The 18,965-nt window shown below is 38.9% G+C and overlaps 2 protein-coding genes across 4 annotated transcripts in view; one reads left to right on the top strand and one right to left on the bottom strand.

The window, feature by feature from the left end:
- Positions 1 to 400, bottom strand: part of LOC130554180 (uncharacterized) — a 17,414-nt gene extending 17,014 nt beyond the window's left edge. For all 3 annotated transcript variants that reach the window (XR_008962950.1, XM_057333664.1, XM_057333665.1), the window contains exon 1: positions 221 to 400. The gene's annotated coding sequence lies outside the window, so the exon portion shown is untranslated. The remainder of the gene's footprint in view (positions 1 to 220) is intronic.
- Positions 401 to 4,242: 3,842 nt separating this feature from the next.
- casq1a (calsequestrin 1a) lies at positions 4,243 to 17,879 on the top strand. The gene is made up of 11 exons (XM_057333686.1): positions 4,243 to 4,636; positions 12,630 to 12,723; positions 14,245 to 14,345; positions 14,518 to 14,629; positions 14,735 to 14,808; positions 16,221 to 16,351; positions 16,437 to 16,482; positions 16,807 to 16,861; positions 16,978 to 17,078; positions 17,183 to 17,257; positions 17,351 to 17,879. Exons 1-11 carry the CDS (start codon positions 4,400 to 4,402, stop codon positions 17,744 to 17,746), a joined length of 1,422 nt encoding a protein of 473 aa, XP_057189669.1. The 5' UTR covers positions 4,243 to 4,399; the 3' UTR covers positions 17,747 to 17,879.
- Positions 17,880 to 18,965: the final 1,086 nt, after the last annotated feature.

Below are 18,965 nucleotides of genomic sequence, written 5' to 3'. Positions count from 1 at the left end.
CTCTCTCTCTCTCTCTCTCTCTCTCTCTCTCTCTCTCTCTCTCTCAATGGCTCTGGACCGGTGTTTACGTCCATAACTATATTCTCAAATAAACGATTACAATAAAACTAGTAATCTTACTGCAAAAGAAGACGAAACAACACACATAACTTCACGGTAACAAAAAAACATCTATTGTAGTAGTAGGTTGTTGATTTTTCCAGGTTGAACGTCTACTTACCTGTATTTTCCCCAGTTAAAACGTGTATAAAGTCCCACAGTGCAATGACGACAGTTCACGTTGTATCTTGATCCTGCTGCAGGTTGGACCGCTAATTTAAAAAACGTTCATGCGGGTCGTATTTGAGCGGAGTAATCGACCTATACCGAAGACAAACGGACGAGTTCTTCTTCTTTCCGTTTTTTTTTTTGGCGGTTCGCGCCGATTTTCGCGCATTACCGCCACCTACACGTGAGGATGACCCACTCTCCCATCTTTCCCCGCCAATGAGAGTCTTCAGCTCATAACCAAGTCAGAAGAATAAGAGGATTAAAAAAACTTGATTTTATTCATGTTCTTCAGAATTGTAAACAATGCTGCTCTGAAATGAATAAATGAAAAGTTTGTTTCCAAAGTGAGATAACTCAGTGTTTCAAATTTTCCAAAAATCATGTTTTTATTGTGTTAGTTAGCTGTAGGTTTTTTTTTTTCAATTATTACGGCTTAAATCAAAACAAACAAACTGCAGTTTGATTGATATTAATTGGAATGCACAATTAGTAACTTAATAATCTTTATATTTTCCACAATACATGAAGACATGTTCTGCTGTTTCACTTTCTTCACACCAACATCCTAAAGTCCTGCATGTGTCCTATTGGAATTTGAGTATGTTCTAATCTCTTCTGTTTCCATCATTTATTTCCATCACATACATTTGATTTACAACAGGGAAATGAGAAAACCTCTGAAATTGGTGAATGTGCGTTCATGTGTGTTCACCTCATCAACCCTCTCCAGTGTAAGAACAGCACCATTGCTTGCATTCCCATTGGAAACGCAGAGCTTTGGATCTGACCGTTCTTTAAAAGTCTGACGGCGATTCTGGTTCCATTCTTATCCTTAAACATGTGCTCTTAACTCATACCAAACAAACACTTTCACTATTAGACGAAGGATTACACTAAATGGGTTGATGCTCTTGACAGGCACGTCTGTAAGACGTCTGCTAAAGATCTGGAGATCTGGAAAACATCTGCTGTGTAAGAACATCTGCTAAACATCTTAGAAAGAGCAGTTTTACATCCATTCTATATCACAAACATCTTACACACATCTTCTATGTGTCTATATGACATCTGACAGCAGACGTCTCTGAGACATATTGCAGATGTAAATGCAGACATCCAATAGACATCTGCCAGATGTTTGTGTGCTATCAGGGAGTCAACACTGGATGTGCAATTACATCTCTTCTACGTGCGACCTTTTCATCACATCACATCATCTCTCTCTCTCTAACAAACACGCACGCGCGCACGCACACACACACACACACACACACACACACACACACCACACACCACACACACACACACACACACACACACACACACACACACACACACACACACACACACACACACACACACACACACACACACACACACACACACACACACACACAGCTTTGCTTTATCATTAAACACCAGCTGGCGACTAAATAGGCATTAACTCCACAGCCAGTGGCGGAGCCAGAGGGGGGTCCAGGGTGTAACTGAACACCCCTGACATCCAATTGGTCACCCTGGGTGCCACCCCAAAATTTGATTCGCTACTTATGTTGATTGACATCTGATTTCACCTTTCGTTGAACAACGCTTTTATTTTGCGTTCGGGGCCCATGCTTGCACGTGACGTCACCGCACACGAAATTCAAGCGAGTCTAGTTGAGAATGAGAACGGAAAAAAGTTGTGCGGTGGATTGTACAGCGCGAAATCTGAGATTTATTTTTTAAGACTGACGAAAGAGAGAAAAGAAGCAAATGGACCGCTGCAATTTGCTAAACAAATGGAATATTCAAAAGGACCCGATGCTTGCTAGCCATTTGAAGTCCGACCCAGCCAGGTACGTTTTTTTGTTGAACCATAGTGTTATCTACCTACTTTCTAACGTTAAACTTTTAAATGTTGCGTAAATGTAAAGTTTTCCCAGCGTTTTCTAACCTTGGATCAATATAAACACTGTTGGGAGAGATCCTCTATTTCTTTTAACATTCTAAGCAGGTGTACTTCATACAAACTTTAGAAGGAAGAAATAAGTTTCCCTCTTTAGTCTTGGCTTTAGGATTCCTAAACAACTTTTCATTGTGTAAGTTTATGTTAGGCTCCATTAACAGATAGTAAATCGGTTCCCAACATAACATACATTGTTTACATCAGGGTTGGAAATTAACAGAGGCTTTGGAAAGAATGACAACAAGGTGAACAAATCTGCTCTCCAAGTTCAAGACAAAAGAGGAAAAACAGTCCATGCATAATAAAAAACTAGCTACGACAGTCGCAATCTAAATAAGATTTAGGTGAAAATGAACGAATGTGGATGACAGCTTCTTTGCTCTGCTACTGCTTTGAGCATTACAGCCAATCAAGTTCAGGGTATGAATATTCTGACCAATCAGAGGCGTTTAAATGATTCACCGGTGAAGAAGAGCTGTGCTGAAGCGCGTCACGCTCAAAATGTTTATCATTAACCGCGTACAGATACGCTGTAAGAAAGAGATTCATTAGTAGTCAGACTGTATTACCTGAAGCCATTGAGTGTTTTAGTGATGTTGGATGTTCTTTGTTTTGTTTTCTACATATTTCCCGTTTGAATAACTGATTTTTATGTTCCTTCGAGAATCAAAAAAGCAATAAAACGGCAATACAATAATTCATAAACGCTTCTCGGCTTGTTTTGTAGCGTGTGACAAGTGTTCATGTATCCTAATATCTGAAAGTAATAATCAAGATGACAACATCAAGGGCAATAATCAGCATCAATGATTTTTTTTAATCTTGCAGTCCTATGGAATGAGTTTATGTTTTATAACATGTGATATGCTGCTCTATCCACATCAGTTTATAGACACCTCTGGCGCTGCTTTGTTTCTGTTTAAATTAAACAAGTTATCAGGGTTAAACAGGTTTTCATTATTTATATTTTATTGTTTATTTCATATACATACATTTAGAAGTAAATTATCACTTATCAGCAATCCTAGGATTTATTTTTTTATAATTTGATGCCAGGTCAGGGTTAAACACACATTTTATGTCATGGTCTGTGGATCCCCTGAAGTAGCCTTGGCCACCCCCTGGCCACCCCATATATAAAACTCTAGCTCCGCCACTGTCCACTGTTCACTAAATAAAGAGGTAGAAGAGAACACGTGAGATCATATTACAGATTTTTATTAATAACCCGCTTCTCGTCTTTCAATTTGTAAAGTAATCTTAAGGTATTTAGCAACCACATACACACACACACACACACACACACACACACACACATCTTGACTGTGCACATATACACACACTACAGTGCCCTCACAAATTTTATGCGTGTAGACCATAAAAGCAAATCTCCCGTGCTCACGAACACACTCAAGCATGAACGTGTTTGGGTCACATATCTTGGGTGTCTCTTTCTCATGGTCTCTAGACAGAAGTGCTGTCCAGAACGGATCGGCCCGAGCAAACTGACATCCGTGAAACCCAAGGAGGCGCACCAGCCTCGTCTCTCCATCTTGTCCTGGAGTGACCTAGTGCCACATTCTAACACCAGAGATGAGCCAAGACACCCGTTCCCAAACGCCACCCTCTCTGTATGTCCGTCTACATCTTGTATTTTTAGCCACGATCTGAACTCTGTCCATCTTATAATGGGAGAGAAACCTCAGCTCTTGTTGTATGTTCTGAAACCTTCACAAATCTCATATGTTGTGTTTTATGTTTTACACGCACACTTTCCTTTACCTGTTTCTCCTTCCATACTAAGGAGTAGGTCTGGAGGTTTCACTTTGCCTCCCCCGTCTGGCTCGTCCACTTGACACTTGGACATACAAGAAATTGCTCCCTCTCTTTTTTAGCAACCCACTCCTATCTTGTGTTCGATCTATCTTAGTTTCTCTCTCTCTCTCTCTCTCTCTCTCTCTCTCTCTCTCTCTGTCACACACACGCACCAAATCCCACCCCCTAAATGTCCCCTGACCCTGTTACTCTTCTCTTTTAGCCGTGTGTAGGGGGTATCATACAGGGGCCTCAGGACTTGGTCTTGTCTGTTCTGGGTGGCGGGGATCACAGGTCCTTTCCAAGTGAATTGTATGAAGTAGTTAGTTAAGTCGGAGTTACAGACACCCACTTAAGCACTGAATCATGAAGTGGAACCTTGTGTTCCTCGGGTTCCTTCTGACCTTCGGGCAACTGTCATGGGGCCAGAAAGGTATGGACTTTCCCGAATACGATGGAAAGGACCGCGTTCACGACCTTAACGCCAAGAATTACAAGTCTGTGATGAAGAAATATGACGTGATGGTGGTGTACTACCATGAGCACGTGGGATCCAGCAAAGCCGCCCAGAAACAGTTTCAGATTGAGGAGCTTGGCCTTGAGGTGGGTTTGACTCAGAATTGGCGGATGTTGTGGAAAGGGGACGGGTGGTCAATGGTTGCACCTAGGTCTAGTCTTACTGTAGATCATTGTGAACCGCAGATGTCTACATCCAATGGGCGTCTGTGAGGCCTATAGGAAGATCAAATATGTGTCTGAACGAAGTCTTGATTTACTTGCAAAACATCAAAATGGGTGAAGTTTCATGCATTCATGAGTAAGAGCGGGATGGGTGGGGTGTTACCTTAGATATTGTTGTTACCTGTTACCAGATATCATTGACGTTGCATGATGTTGATTTGCAGGCAATATTTCAGTAAGAACAGAACATTAAACTCAATGTCAATTTCTTGTACACAGCAAAACACAGTTCGCTCATTAACTTCAACACTACTTCAGTGTTTAGTGTTGCTGTGTATGAGTGTCCTGTCTTAGTTTAGCTTTCAGTTTGGCAAGCAGATCAAAACAGATGCACAGAAAGACCTGTATTTAAATAACTTGTTGTACATTCTTAGGCTATGTGAAGAGTAATTCAGGTTTGTTGAAGATATCCTCTGGCTGTTACTGTGATTTGCTTGGTGTTGTCTCTAAAATATTTAGTTTTCTTTGCTCTACACTGTAAAAAAATTACACCGTTTTTTTTTATACAGATTTCCAAGTATAATGTAAAAACAAGTAATTGTACAGAATTAATTGTTTTTTTTACAGATTTTTCACAAGGTAAAAAAGTCTAATTACAGAAAAAGACTGCAAATTTACAAGAAACACACGTGACAAAACTGTAATTTTACAGTACAAATAACTAAAGTAAATGACCGTTTATTTACAGGATTTTTTACAGTGATTGGATGAGATGACTTTAATTGGTCTGAAGCATCAGAGTAGTATGATACCCCGGTGGTTTGCTGACGTTGAGTATAAGATAGCACTGCTTTACTGAGTCAAACACAACTTCACATGAACAAACACACAAAAAGCAGTAATACATGAATACACACGAGTGACGGGTCATGGAAAACCTTTGCATTGATATGTATTTTATGTATTTTAATTTGCTTTTGGTGGATTCAAATCTGGATACTTGAAATGACTTCATTTCAACATCATTTAGTTATAACAAGGAAAATGTGCCATTTCAAAATTTCCCCTGTTTGGACATTTAAATTACGGTCTATAGATTGTAGTGACTAAACTGAACTCAAATGTTACATTTCAATCCTAATTTTAAAATAATAACTGTTGAACTAAATATTTAGCCAATAGGTGAATATAATACTGCTGGGGAATGAAGCCTGTAATGAGCTGACAAGCAAGTTCATCTCAATGGGAGTATCTGCTCAGTTATTTATAGACTGTAGAATTATACTTCCGGTACCTGATAGTTTTGCTCTAATGGTTAATGAAAGGTTGTTTAGAAAATAATCCTGCGTTTGATCGGTCTATTTTAAAAAGTGGGTGATTGAAACAGTAATGGTTCTGTTCACGGCAGCTCAACTCATTTAACCTTGGCAAAGAGAAAAATGAGTATTAATTAAGAATAACATCTTTCTGTGGTCTAGTTTGACTCTGAATGTGAAGTGTTCCGTCAGAGTAAGGGAATGTGGAGCCAGTCATGTGAACGCTGTGGACTCTGGCATCTATGTTCAGAAAAGTGCTGATGTACTTAGCAGTAAATTTACACCGTGCCCATGAGCTCGAAGTGTTGGCTGGGAGTCGATTCTAAAATGAAATGATTTTTCAATTTTGAGACTAGACTTGGAGCTCTTTCCACTCGAGGGAATTCACATCGCAGCAGGTCCCTTCAATTCAATTCAATCGCAGTAATAGGCAAATAATTCACTGCGAGTTTAATTTACAGCTGGTACAAATAATGCCACTCAGCTCGATATCAACAGTTCGCCACTATTGTACTGTGAGGACAAGACCATCAACAACATAAAGGTATCTCAGTTATTTCAACACTCTAACCTAACTATAGACGGTTTCAAAGCAACAACATAAACAAGTCGTTACTGCGCGTGCGTGCTTTTGTGGCCCGAACGTAACTTCCGCTGCACATCCGCATTATTTCTGATGACAAAAAAGAAACCGTGAAGAACAGTTACTTGGCTAAACTTGCTTCTCTAATATTTTGAATTTAGACTGCGATACCAAGCTCAACCTCTAGATGTCAATGTCTCAAAAAAAGTTACATGACCCATTTAACAAAATGCTTACTGTATTTCATAAAATGAACAAACAACAAAATTCGACTAATTGTTTATTTAATAATATAATTATTCAATAAAATAATGATATAAGTAAATATGAATATAAATTAAATAAAATATAAATAGTTTGATGAACAGCTAAAGAACGGAAGTTAACGTCGGGCCAGGTGCGTGCATCCCGATGAAACGTCTATGCAGTTGATATGTTTATAAATTTATTGCATTTTCTGGCAAGCTTTGTATTCTCTCAAACATGGACATTTATGCCTATTTTTATTATTTTTTCTCCTTTAACATGCGCTCTTACTTCAAGAGAATTTTACCAACTAAGAAGTGTTTCTGGATCAGCATCTTTTGTTGGTACGGGAACAACATCCCTGTTAAAGATATAGGAGTGCTAACACTTACGTACATTTACATGTTTGGCAGACTAGTATATCTAAAGCAACTTTCAGTGCATTCATTTTACTAGTATATTTGTTACCTGGGAATCCAACCCGCAACCTTTTGCACTGCTAATGCAACACTCCCCTGTTGAACAAAAACAGCATATGCTAGTTAGGTATGTCTTGAAGCATGGTAGCTGGTTGAGCTAGTTACATGATCATCTTAAACCAGCTACTACCCTGCTAGCACACATACTGTATATCTGTCTTATGTCTATTTGACGTCTGCATTTATGTCTGAAAGTCATCTTCAATACATAGTTTGCTCATCTGCAATACGTCTCGGAGACGTCTGCTGTCAGACGTCATACAGACATCTATAAGATGTTTATGATTTAGAATAGATGGTAAACTGCTCTTTCTGAGATGTATAGCAGAGGTTTTTACACAGCAGATGTTTTCCAGATCTCCAGGTCTTTAGCAGACATATTACAGACGTACAGACATCTCCGAGACGTATTGCAGATGAGCAAACTATGTATTGCAGATGTCTAGCAGATGTAAATTCAGACGTCAAATAGACGTAAGCCAGATGGAGTGTGCTATCAGGGTATGCTTCAAAACATACCTAACCAGCATATGCTGTTTTTGTTCAACAGGGTCTACAAGTTGAGCTACAGGAACACACCTCTGACAGGTTAGCTGTTCTATTCAAAACCTTAACCATAATCCAAACTCTAAACATAACTTAATCTAAAGGGAATGATAGATTGGCAAGAATAGTACAAATGCCTGTCGGTCAATGATAGAGTATTGTGTTATCAGCTCAAAGGATGTGGGTTTAAAAAACACAGCCAGGGGTGGACTGGGAATCAAAAACGGCCCTGGAGTTTTCGGCCCACATTGGCCCTCCATTATTTCTGTTGGCCCTGGGGGTGGTGGTGGGGGGGGGGGGGGTTGTATGTAACAAGTTAATAACGTCCAGGAACCCAAACTCCAATGATAAATAAATGGAGAACAAAAAAAACCTCGGGAGAAACCAGTCTCAGCCGGGAGGGCCAGGTCTCCTCTGACATGTCACAGCTGCACTCAGTGACTTTGACTAAAAGTTACTGAGTAAATGTTTATGAAGAAAATGGAGAGCTTATTAGTTGTGATTTAGGAAGTTTCATTTGTTGAAACTGTTTGGGTCTAATTTGGTCTTATTATATTATGTTTTATTTCTATAGGGACAGATTCAATAAACATTGACAAAACTGAAACGACAGCCATCCAATGCATGTATCATAATGCTTGTGGCTCAAGCTCATTTGCAACACATGTAAATGTGTGACACCCTGGCCTAAACCTAATCTTACAATATGACAATATGATAGACATATTGTTCCAGGACCAAAAAAGATATTGATACAGAAGGATGTCATTCTTGGTGAAATCCTGTTGACCCTAAAACATGCGGTGTGGTGGTATGGTCTTGGAACAGCTGTGTGCATCACACTGTACATGTGCATGTAGTAAATCACCTAAGACCTCAGCTGCTGGCCTCTGATGATAAATAACATATTCCAGGAGCTTAAAAATACAGACAGACAAAATACAGGTGCTGGAAAGACCTAGCGAGGAGACGGCAAATTAGCAATACCTATTACCAGTACACAGCTAAAGTAAACTAATACCCAACAAGAGCATGTTGTAGAAGCAAATCCTAATTGGGAATAGATTTATTTACAGTAATGGATTAATGGGTTTGTGTGAAGAAGATATTTTCAATTGTGCAAGAGGAAAACTATTAGGAAACTATCAACAAACATGCCAGCTGTACAATGCCACAAGCTATTCCAATCCAGCACATTAAAATGTGTTGTGTCTCTTGAGATGCAAGTTCATTGCATGGGGTCAGAAGGTTATAAACATCACGCTGTCACAGTGTTACAGTGTAAACATGTGAAAGATATTCAGAAGAATGCTTGTTATAACCCAACAGTTCTTGGTCATCATAGACTACCATTATAGTATACCCTTTAAAGATGTAACACATGCAGTTTCTGCCAACCTGATAATAAATCTTGAGTACGTATAGAGTAGTATTGCATTACTATGGAGTCTTCTCGTTTTTTTTGATCACATTAATAAAAGACAGATACAGCTGTACGATTATTTACGAAAACAGTCGTTTATAAAACATTTCTCGAAATGCAGTGAACAAACAAACACAGCCGAACTTTAGTTCAACATATGAAGCACATTGACGGGCATGCTTTTTCTCTCGCTCTCGCTGGTTGACACGTGGGTGTGCTTTTCCGGGAGAATTGTCCAATAAGGGACTAAGAAAAGTTGTTACGTAACGGAATTTCATGCTCGAAAAAAACTTAACGAAACCTATACGAACCCTGGCGGAGTGTATCAAACACAGAAATATTACGTGATACGTCCAACTCATTTTTTTGACTGCACACGAGCGGCATGATGCGACAAAAGACAATTTATGAAACGGTCAGTTCTGGTCCTTGATTCTGATTGGTTGAGCCGAGTTCTAAGACGTTATAAAATACCCCGATTTATAACTGCTGACCGCATCACATAGCCTAAGTATCACTTATTTGCTTTGTTTTGATTTATGAAACCTTGCTAGGCTTTGCGTCGTGCCTAACAACATGCAAAGATCGTTTGGACGGTGGTACGAAAATGGGCAGCCACGATTCCTCCCTTTTTTTACATTTCTGTACCGAGAGGTCACGCTGTTACATTTTGATCTTCTATTGGTCTCACGCACTCACGTGATGCGAATTTGCAAGTCAGAGTTCATCAAACTTGAACTGTGTTACGCAGCGAAATATCGGTCTGTCGCATTCGCATACGTATGAATGGAAGTCAATGGAGGGAAAAGTCAAGTGTGACCGTGGCTTTAGTTGTTATAAAATAGACTTGTAATCTACTGCTTCATGGGTCTTATTGCTTTTATAAAACGGTCAATCCATATGTGTAGCTTATTGCTATAATTGCCTATTATTGTCCACACGCAGTGCGATGCGACACGACGAATGCCGTGTTCTTAATGGGTTTGTCGTGTTGCGTCACACCAGGGTGTAATACGTTCAGTCTCTTGTTAAGGAAGATGGATCGAGACAGTTTCTGATAATCTTATCAGATTTGATTTTTGATCAAAAATATATTACATAAATGTAACTTATCAAAACATATTGGAGATTTTGCTAGATGATAGGAGCTGTACTTGTATTACAGGGGCCTGACTTGGGGCCTTTGGCGTTTAGTTGAGGTGACTTTTATTTTGTCCTACCTTTATACCTGAGATGTATGCTAGGTACAGTTTTGTAGTCGGATTAAAAAATGAACATTTTAGGATGAGTTCTAAGGGACAATTCTTAGTAAAGCAATCAAGCAATGCCATATAAAACAGGAAAATCATTCATTTGTATTGTGATTAGTGATTAGTAATTCAGAATGGATAAATGGTTGTGTGTGTTGTGTACGTGTCTTAGTAACACATTGCCGCTGATTCCACTAAAATATAACAACAGTTTATTGTGCGCTAGCTGCTCCCAGCACAGATGAGGAGTACCAGTGTAAGATTTAGTCCTGAAATCTGCAGTGTCGACTGAGAAGACGGAGCGCTGGGGTGCATTACTGTACCTGTCAGCGGATCCCAGGAACTGAACGTCACCAGCACCATGCCAAAATAGTCCTGGTCGGTCTGTGCTGCAGCACTAATAATAGAGTCCTGTGCTGTCATAGCTGAGACTGCTGTAATACGCCATAACACGAGATCCCCTTTCTGCCCATATAGAAACACATTGTATGGTGTCATTTACACCAGCCGGTATGTGGTAACTAGTTTAAATATGAAAGAACAAATATTGATTCTGGCCAAAAATAACTTGAGGGCTCTGTAAGTGAATATTGTTATTAGGTAGCTGTCAGAGGGCTGTTTGTGGGAGTGGCTTTAATGTAACACCTGCACCTCAGGTGCAGTCTAAACACATGCCAGGCTACTGGAGGTCGACTTTTGCTGGTCAGTAATAAACGTCATTCTTTTAAAGGGACGGTTCACCCAAAAATGTAAATGCTGTCATTATTTACCCACCCTCTTGTCATTGCAAACCTGTATGACAGAAGAAGATATTTTGAAGAATGTCGGTAGCCAAACAACAGCGGTAAATGATGACTGAATTTTCATTTTTCAGTGAACTTTCCCTTTAAATATCATGCGATGGAGGTCTTATTTCTCGGTGGTGGAGTATTGGATCAGATCTTCCTTCCATCTTCTCGACTTTGATTTGTCGTACCACCAACTCTCCATCTTGGCTTCATTGCAAACCTCCTCTCTTGTTGACTCATGGCTTCTTTCAGGTTACCTTATATAGCTGTGGTTCATTTGGCTATAGGCCTTTAAGCTGAGTTTCAGATTTGTTTGACAGACGGATATCACAGATATCACCCACACCAGACGCAGCCTGTGCTGCACTTGTTTACCCGTCTGAACCGAGAAGAAAACCCTGAAATAGGTGTATGAAGAAAAGATCAGGAGGATTCTGGCCATTATAGCAGTTTCACCCACACAACAAACCCAAGAAGCATCATTTAAATATCGCTGAAAACAGTTATAATGTGTGATTGACCTCAAATAGAAAACCATTTTGAAACGACAGAACAATGATTAAACTGACCATACATATATTGTCACAAAAGAGCTTTAACTTTCAAAACAACATTCAGACACTTGGAGTTCTTGAATTGCATTATTAGGCCGTAATGTTGAAATTAAAGTACGACTGTGGCTAAAATAATTGTTGAAAAGCAATACAAGAATGGAAAGACTAGTTAAGAAACCAAATAAAAAAGCTATGAAATAGAATCAACATTCCACTTCATTCTACAAAATTATTTAAACAATAAACGTCTCATTTATGGAAATCGTGTAGTGTCAACAGTCAACGGTCTGTATGCGTGTGTGCACCTGTCAGCAACCGTGTTCTCCGCCAGTTCTCCATGCCAACCGCTTTCTTGTGCAGCGCTGTGATTGGTGGAGGCAGCTGTCCATCATATGGGTCAGGTTTCACACCGATTTAGAAAGTGCAGTAGCAGCGCTCTTGATGACGGCTTTTATGGATGTAAGACTGTGGAGGAAACCAACTACAGTTCTTACAGCAGACCCTGAAATATCTTTTTATGGGCAGAAAAACAAATGTGCTGCGACTGACCTTGTCTAACAAGTTGGTGTTTACACCCTAAATCCATCTACTGAAATGATAGCATAATAGCTGTCCCAACCAGTCCAATAGAAGTTCAAACTGCTTAAGTTGTGCATGTTCACACAAACAGAACATGGCATTTAGTTGAAATTGGGCATTAACATTAAATACAGTACGTTTTGTCACACAGCTTGCTGCTCAGGTCCTGGAGGACCTAGACGATGAGGACATTGGAATTGGCCTGCTCGATGAAAAGAAAGACAGTGCTGTCGCCAAGAAACTTGGTATGTGCATATATGAACACACAAATGACCTTTCTCAAGCAGGTGGGTCACCACCCAAAAATGGGTCACAGCCAGGGTTGGGAGGGTTACTTGAAAAATGTATTCCGGTACAGTTACAAATGACTTAATACAAAATGTAATCAGTAACATAATCCAAGTATCACAATATAAAAGTAATGTAGTCCGATTGCTTTTTGAAATCATTATTGTTGATTTTTGTTGACATTGATATTGTAATCATGATTATTAACACAATAACATTATAAACGTCATGTAGGCTATGTACATAAAACAAGATGAGAAGTACATGAAATTGTATATAGAAATTGGTTGCACAGCACAAAAACACCTTACAATTCTACATTTAAAAACAATTAGTTTTGAAACAATTGTAATCCTGTTTTTTCATGTAATTGTAATGGATTACAGTTACAAAATTTGTGTATCCTGATTACTGTAATCCCGTTTAATGTACTCAGTTACTCCCCAACCCTGGTCACAGCTCAGTTCAGAACTGGTCGTGGACAATTTACAAATGCCACACACAGCTTCATATAATTTGTTGTTGATGACAAAATAAGTTGTTTGGTAGAAGCTAAAACTAAATATATAGGCGGATGTCACGTTGTCATTTTCTCATCTTTGAGAATCATGAACAAAACCTGTGGCACACGGTGCTTTTTATTACATACATGTTTGTTAGAAACACAACATGGCTTGTACCAACCACAATGTATTTTGTGCAGTGTATTATGTTTGTATAGCACATGTACGTCTGTAAGATGTCTAAAGATCTGGAAAACATCTGCTGTGTGAAAACATCTGCTAAACATCTTAGAAAGAGCATTTTACATCCATTCTAAATCATAAACATCTAACAGATGTCTTCTAGATGTCTATATGACATCTGACAGGAAACATCTCAGAGACGTATTGCAGATGAGCAAACAATAAGAAAACGTCTTGCAGATGTAAATGCAGACGTCAGACAGACACTGCAAGACACCTGCAATACATAGTTTGCTCATCTGCAATACGTCTCTGAGATGTTTCCTGTCAGATGTCACATAGACATCTAGAAGACATCTGTTAGATGTTTATGATTTAGAATGGATGTAAAATGCTCTTTCTAAGATGTTTAGCAGATGTTTTACACAGTAGATGTTTTCCAGATCTCCAGATCTTTAGCAGACGTCTTACAGAGCTACGCATGCTAGCTGGGCATAGATCGTAAAAAAAAAGGGGATGGGGTTCATGAACTATACTGCAGCCAGCCACCAGGGGGCGATCAAATAGCTTTGGCTTTACTTTTCAGGATGTGTGCTGCATACCTTGAACCATGCTGTTTGTGAACTATGTGTTTAAAACTTGTTTCCCCAATTTCCTGAGAACTTCTTGCTTTCTAGATACAAATTGGTTAGCTTACTTGTCAAAATGTATGAAGTCAATGCAAAAAACAACCATGACCTCTACTGGTGCATATTTCCACCTGTTGTCTCATTGCATGTTTGTGCTGTTCAGGTCTGGAAGAAGCTGACAGTGTCTACATTTTCGTTGAGGATGAGGTCATTGAGTATGACGGAGAGCTTGCTGCAGACACACTGGTGGAGTTCATCTATGATGTGCGTGAGAAATAAAGACTCATTCATTCCTGGTGCTTTTTATGGGCTATTCAATCTTCTCACACCAATAATTCTTGCATCCTTTGCATTCCTTTCCAGTGCTTCCTTTATTCTTGTTGAGTATATGTATACTTGCGAAACAGTGTCTTCTTCTGTTTGACTCTTTCCTCAGGTGATTGAGGATCCAGTGGAGATTATTGATAACATGCGTGAGATGAGAGGTTTCCATAATATTGAGGAAGACATCAAGCTGGTGGGCTTCTTCAAGAGTGAGAAATCTGAACGTAAGCATCACCAAGGGGCCAGTCTCTTACATAACAGAAATAAGTCGAAAGTTGAGAATGTAGTTTGACAGTTTGAGAAGTTCACTGATGCTCTCATGGTTTTAGACTATCATGCATTTGAGGATGCAGCTGAGGAGTTTCACCCACACATCAAGTTCTTTGCCACCTTCAGTTCAAAGGTAAAGAAATAACTGAATATACACACACATGTATGACACCAAAGATTTATTTGACCAGCTAGATTTTGCGTTTGACCTGTGGTACTATGACATTGTAGTATTTTTTTGTTAATTTGAGTATTATTTATATATATATATATATATATATATGAAAAGCTCATAAGTCCATCAGACGACTTTTCGTTTAAAAGAACATTTTTTATCAGGCTCCTCCATTTAAGTACAGGGGTCATCGCGCCCATTTCAATCAGAGTGGCTTAATCTGTCTTAATAATGTTTAATCTTTTCGATTAGGCTTTTAATATTTACATTTAAATTTTTCATAGCATGTTCTTTTTCGTTGCTATATTGGTTATATTCTATCCTTTTTATTTTATTATTGTTTATTTGTCTTATTTAGTGTTTTTGCTCTTCATTGTAAAGCACATTGCTCAACTCTAATTGTTGGAAATAGTGCTATATAAATAAAGTGCCATTGGCACTTACTTCCATTAATACCAGATATTTGGGTTTTAAAGCTAAATTATTTGAGTAACATGTGTGGAGAGCATTCACTTAACATCATAATCTATTTTTTGACGGAGGTGGCTTTTAGAGGGTTTTGCATCTGAACTCTCCATATGGCTATACATACACAAGAGACCATTTGAGAGACCGTTTTTCTGATTTTAAAATTTACTGTTTACATGCGTTTTTGTTTCATTCTGTGAACTACTAACAATATTTTTACCAAATTTCAAATACAAATATTGTTTCTATTAGCAGAAAATGAAAACTGGAGAAACAGGTCAAAATAGCATAAAAGATGCTCTCTTTTCAGACCTCAAACACTGCAAAGAAAACAAGTTCAGATTCACTTATAAGCAATACAGCAGTAATATTTTCGTATTGTATTTAGGAGAAGTTCAATGATTCTTTTTTATGTGATAACCTTGAGTTTTCATGAGTCTTGTCATGCTGTCAGTCTTTCACGTTGCTGTTGGATGACTTCATGTCACTCCTGAGCTTTGACTTAGTTGAAATTCAACAGACACTGGACTGAAATGACCACACAGTACATCTAGAAATGCTGATTTGAAATGAAAATTTGGAATGGTCTGTAACTGTGTTTGTGGTCCTGCATTGTGACCAAATCTCTTCACAAAGTAATTCACATTCATTATGACCTTGTGGGGATAGCAACACAAATCACACTAAACTATTATTATTTCTTCACAATGTAAAAATGCAGGAGGTATTCTGAGAGGTTTAGGTTCAGGGTAGATCAAATATACCGTTTGTACAGTATAAAAGTCATTACATCCATGGGAAGTCTCCATGAAAACCCAATGTGTGTGTACATTGTTGAGTGTTTCTTCTCTCACTGATCAAAAGCAAAAGCACTCTAAACCAGATTTGACCTCTGTTTGCAGGTTGCTAAGAGTCTAGACTTGAAGTTGAATGAGGTGGACTTTTACGAGCCCTTCATGGACGATCCCATCGTCATCCCTGGTAAACCTTACAGTGAGGAAGAACTTGTTGAATTCATCGAGGACAATGACAGGTGTGTTCACTCATGTGACACTAAATGCTTTAAAAGATTAGAAAATCAAAGCAAGAATATGTGTTTAATGAAAGACTCTTCGCAGGCCCACACTGAGGAAAATGATGCCACACAACATGTATGAGATTTGGGTAAGCTGCTCTTCTACAAATCACATGCTCACTTCACGTCACGTCAGTAAAGCAACATTATGATAAATGCCTTTCACCAGTTGTCTGTGGTCATTATAATGCACTGCCAACCAACAGAATGCAAGATGTGGGTCGACTGTCGTGGTTATAGTATATGACAATATTTAAATTGGCACTTTTATTAATAGATAATAAAAAAACACAAATTGTGTCAGCTACTTAATACGTGAAGCACACAAATTATATACAATGTATGAACTTTGTATGATTTATACGATTTGAGTGTGTGCACAATTATTATGCTGAACCATCATCTTCTCACAGGAGGATGCTCTTGATGGCGAGCACATCATTGTTTTTGCTGAGGAGGGTGACCCAGGTAACTTCTTCATTTATTCATTGAATGAAAGTGACATTTACTTTATGCCTCCTTTATTCTAAAACAACGTTATTCTCTCTTTTTGCCTATCTGACATGTTCCTGGGCTTCATTCAGATGGTTATGAATTTCTTGATATTGTGAAGGAAGTGGCAGAAGATAATACAGACAATCCCGACCTGAGCATCGTCTGGATCGACCCTGATGACTTCCCCCTGGTATGCCCATGCTTTTCGTCACTATACAGACCCTTTTTATAAAAATGCACATCGAATGCGTTAACAAGACTGAGTAGTGATGAGAATGCATCTGTGACCTACAGCTTGTCCCCTACTGGGAGAAGACCTTCGACATCGACCTGTCCTCCCCTCAGATCGGAGTCGTGGAGGTTGATGATGTGAGTTTTTAAGAAGACTGTTCTGGTGTTTACCACAGAGAGATTTTTGTCACTCTTTGGGGTTGTTGATCTGAGCTGTTCCATCTTCTTCAGGCTGAGAGTATCTGGCTGGAGATGGATGATGACGACGACATGCCCACAGCAAAAGAGCTTGAGGATTGGCTGGAGGATGTGCTAGAGGACAAAATTGACCCTGATGATGATGACGACGACGATGATGATGATGATGATGACGACGACGATGATGATGACGACGACGATGATGACGACGACGACGATGATGACGACGACGATGATGATGATGATGACGACGACGATGATGATGATGACGACGATGATGATGACGACGACGATGATGATGACGACGACGATGATGACGACGATGATGACGATGATGACGACGATGATGACGACGATGATGATGACGACGACGATGATGATGACGACGATGATGATGACGATGATGACGACGACGACGATGATTATTAAACTCTATTCATCGCACAAGTTACTATGTATCGTCCAAATCTAGTCTAAGTTTTTGTATTTGCACTGTTCATCAACGTCACCAAAATTCCTTTGTTATTTGTCACAAAGTTAAAAACATTATTATTGTCACGTCTCCTGGTTACACACTGATCTGTTCACTAGCAACGTGCTCCCACGACCTCATTCTCTCTCCCATTGACCTCGAATTTTATCCAAATGCTGCATTCTCTTCAGATTTTTGCAACATCTCTAAAAGTAAAATCATACTAGATTTGTGTTGCTTTCATTTCATTTAATTTCCTTTTTCTCTTTTGTAAGAACCGACTGTAATTGGCACGTAAATACAGCACAAATACACCTGGAAAAGGGCCTTGCTTTCAAGCACGTAAAATCAAAATATGTCAGTTTGTCTGAGGGGGCAGCAATATTATTTTAAGTGTAAATCCATCTGTTAAATTTGGTGTTACTGTCTCAATGTTTATTTGTACTAATATGTGGATGGATTGTTTGTCCCATTGTGATAGGACCTAAAGGTGCTAAGCAGGCTTTTCCTCAAGGTCATTGGTCAAAACCTTCTTCTTTTGTTAAGTCAGAATGTGACTCTGTGACTTTAGACAGAAAAGGATTGTCCAGCCTTCCTTTTGTGTCTAAAAAGTACAGTAAATCACATGTTTTCTACTGAAACATTGACATTTTTTTATGAAGACAACTTGGCTTTAAGTCTTTAAATAAAAAAAGAGATTGGAATTAAAGGTGCTGTGTGAAATATTTAGGAGGATCTTCTGACAGAAATATACTACATATAACTATGTGTTCAGACGTTACGTAATGAAGCGTTATGTTTTTATTATCTTAGAATGAGCTATTTCTATCTACATACACCACGGGTCCCCTTACATGGCGTTCGCCATGTTGTTTCTACAGTAGCCCTAACCGGACAAACTGCTCTACTGAGCGCAATTCGTGAATACGTTATCTCCTTCAGATAACTTTAAATAGCTTTAAATGTATTACATCTAAGCCCGGTTTCAAAGACAAGGCTTAAGGCTAGTCCCAGAATAAAATGAATGTGTGACCTGTCTTAACTCAACATCACTTGCCCAGAAATATCTTAAAATATATCCGTGCCATTGTTTTGTCTCAAGATGCACTTTTTAAAACATAATTTACAAAAAAACATTACTGGTGTACATCTTGAGACAAAACAATCACACAGATA

Source organism: Triplophysa rosa, linkage group LG5 (genome assembly GCF_024868665.1).
Source record: "Triplophysa rosa linkage group LG5, Trosa_1v2, whole genome shotgun sequence".
Lineage (NCBI taxonomy): Eukaryota > Metazoa > Chordata > Actinopteri > Cypriniformes > Nemacheilidae > Triplophysa > Triplophysa rosa.
This window is presented reverse-complemented; position numbering and strand designations above follow the sequence as displayed.

What these genes read in the sequence shown, in the direction of transcription:
- casq1a (XM_057333686.1), top strand. Translation starts at nt 4,400, where the DNA reads ATGAAGTGGAACCTTGTGTTCCTCGGGTTCCTTCTGACCTTCGGGCAA. An exon ending in TGCTGTCGCCAAGAAACTTG is followed by an intron (nt 12,724 to 14,244) that starts GTATGTGCATAT and finishes TGTGCTGTTCAG; the next exon opens with GTCTGGAAGAAGCTGACAGT. An exon ending in CAAGAGTGAGAAATCTGAAC is followed by an intron (nt 14,630 to 14,734) that starts GTAAGCATCACC and finishes TCATGGTTTTAG; the next exon opens with ACTATCATGCATTTGAGGAT.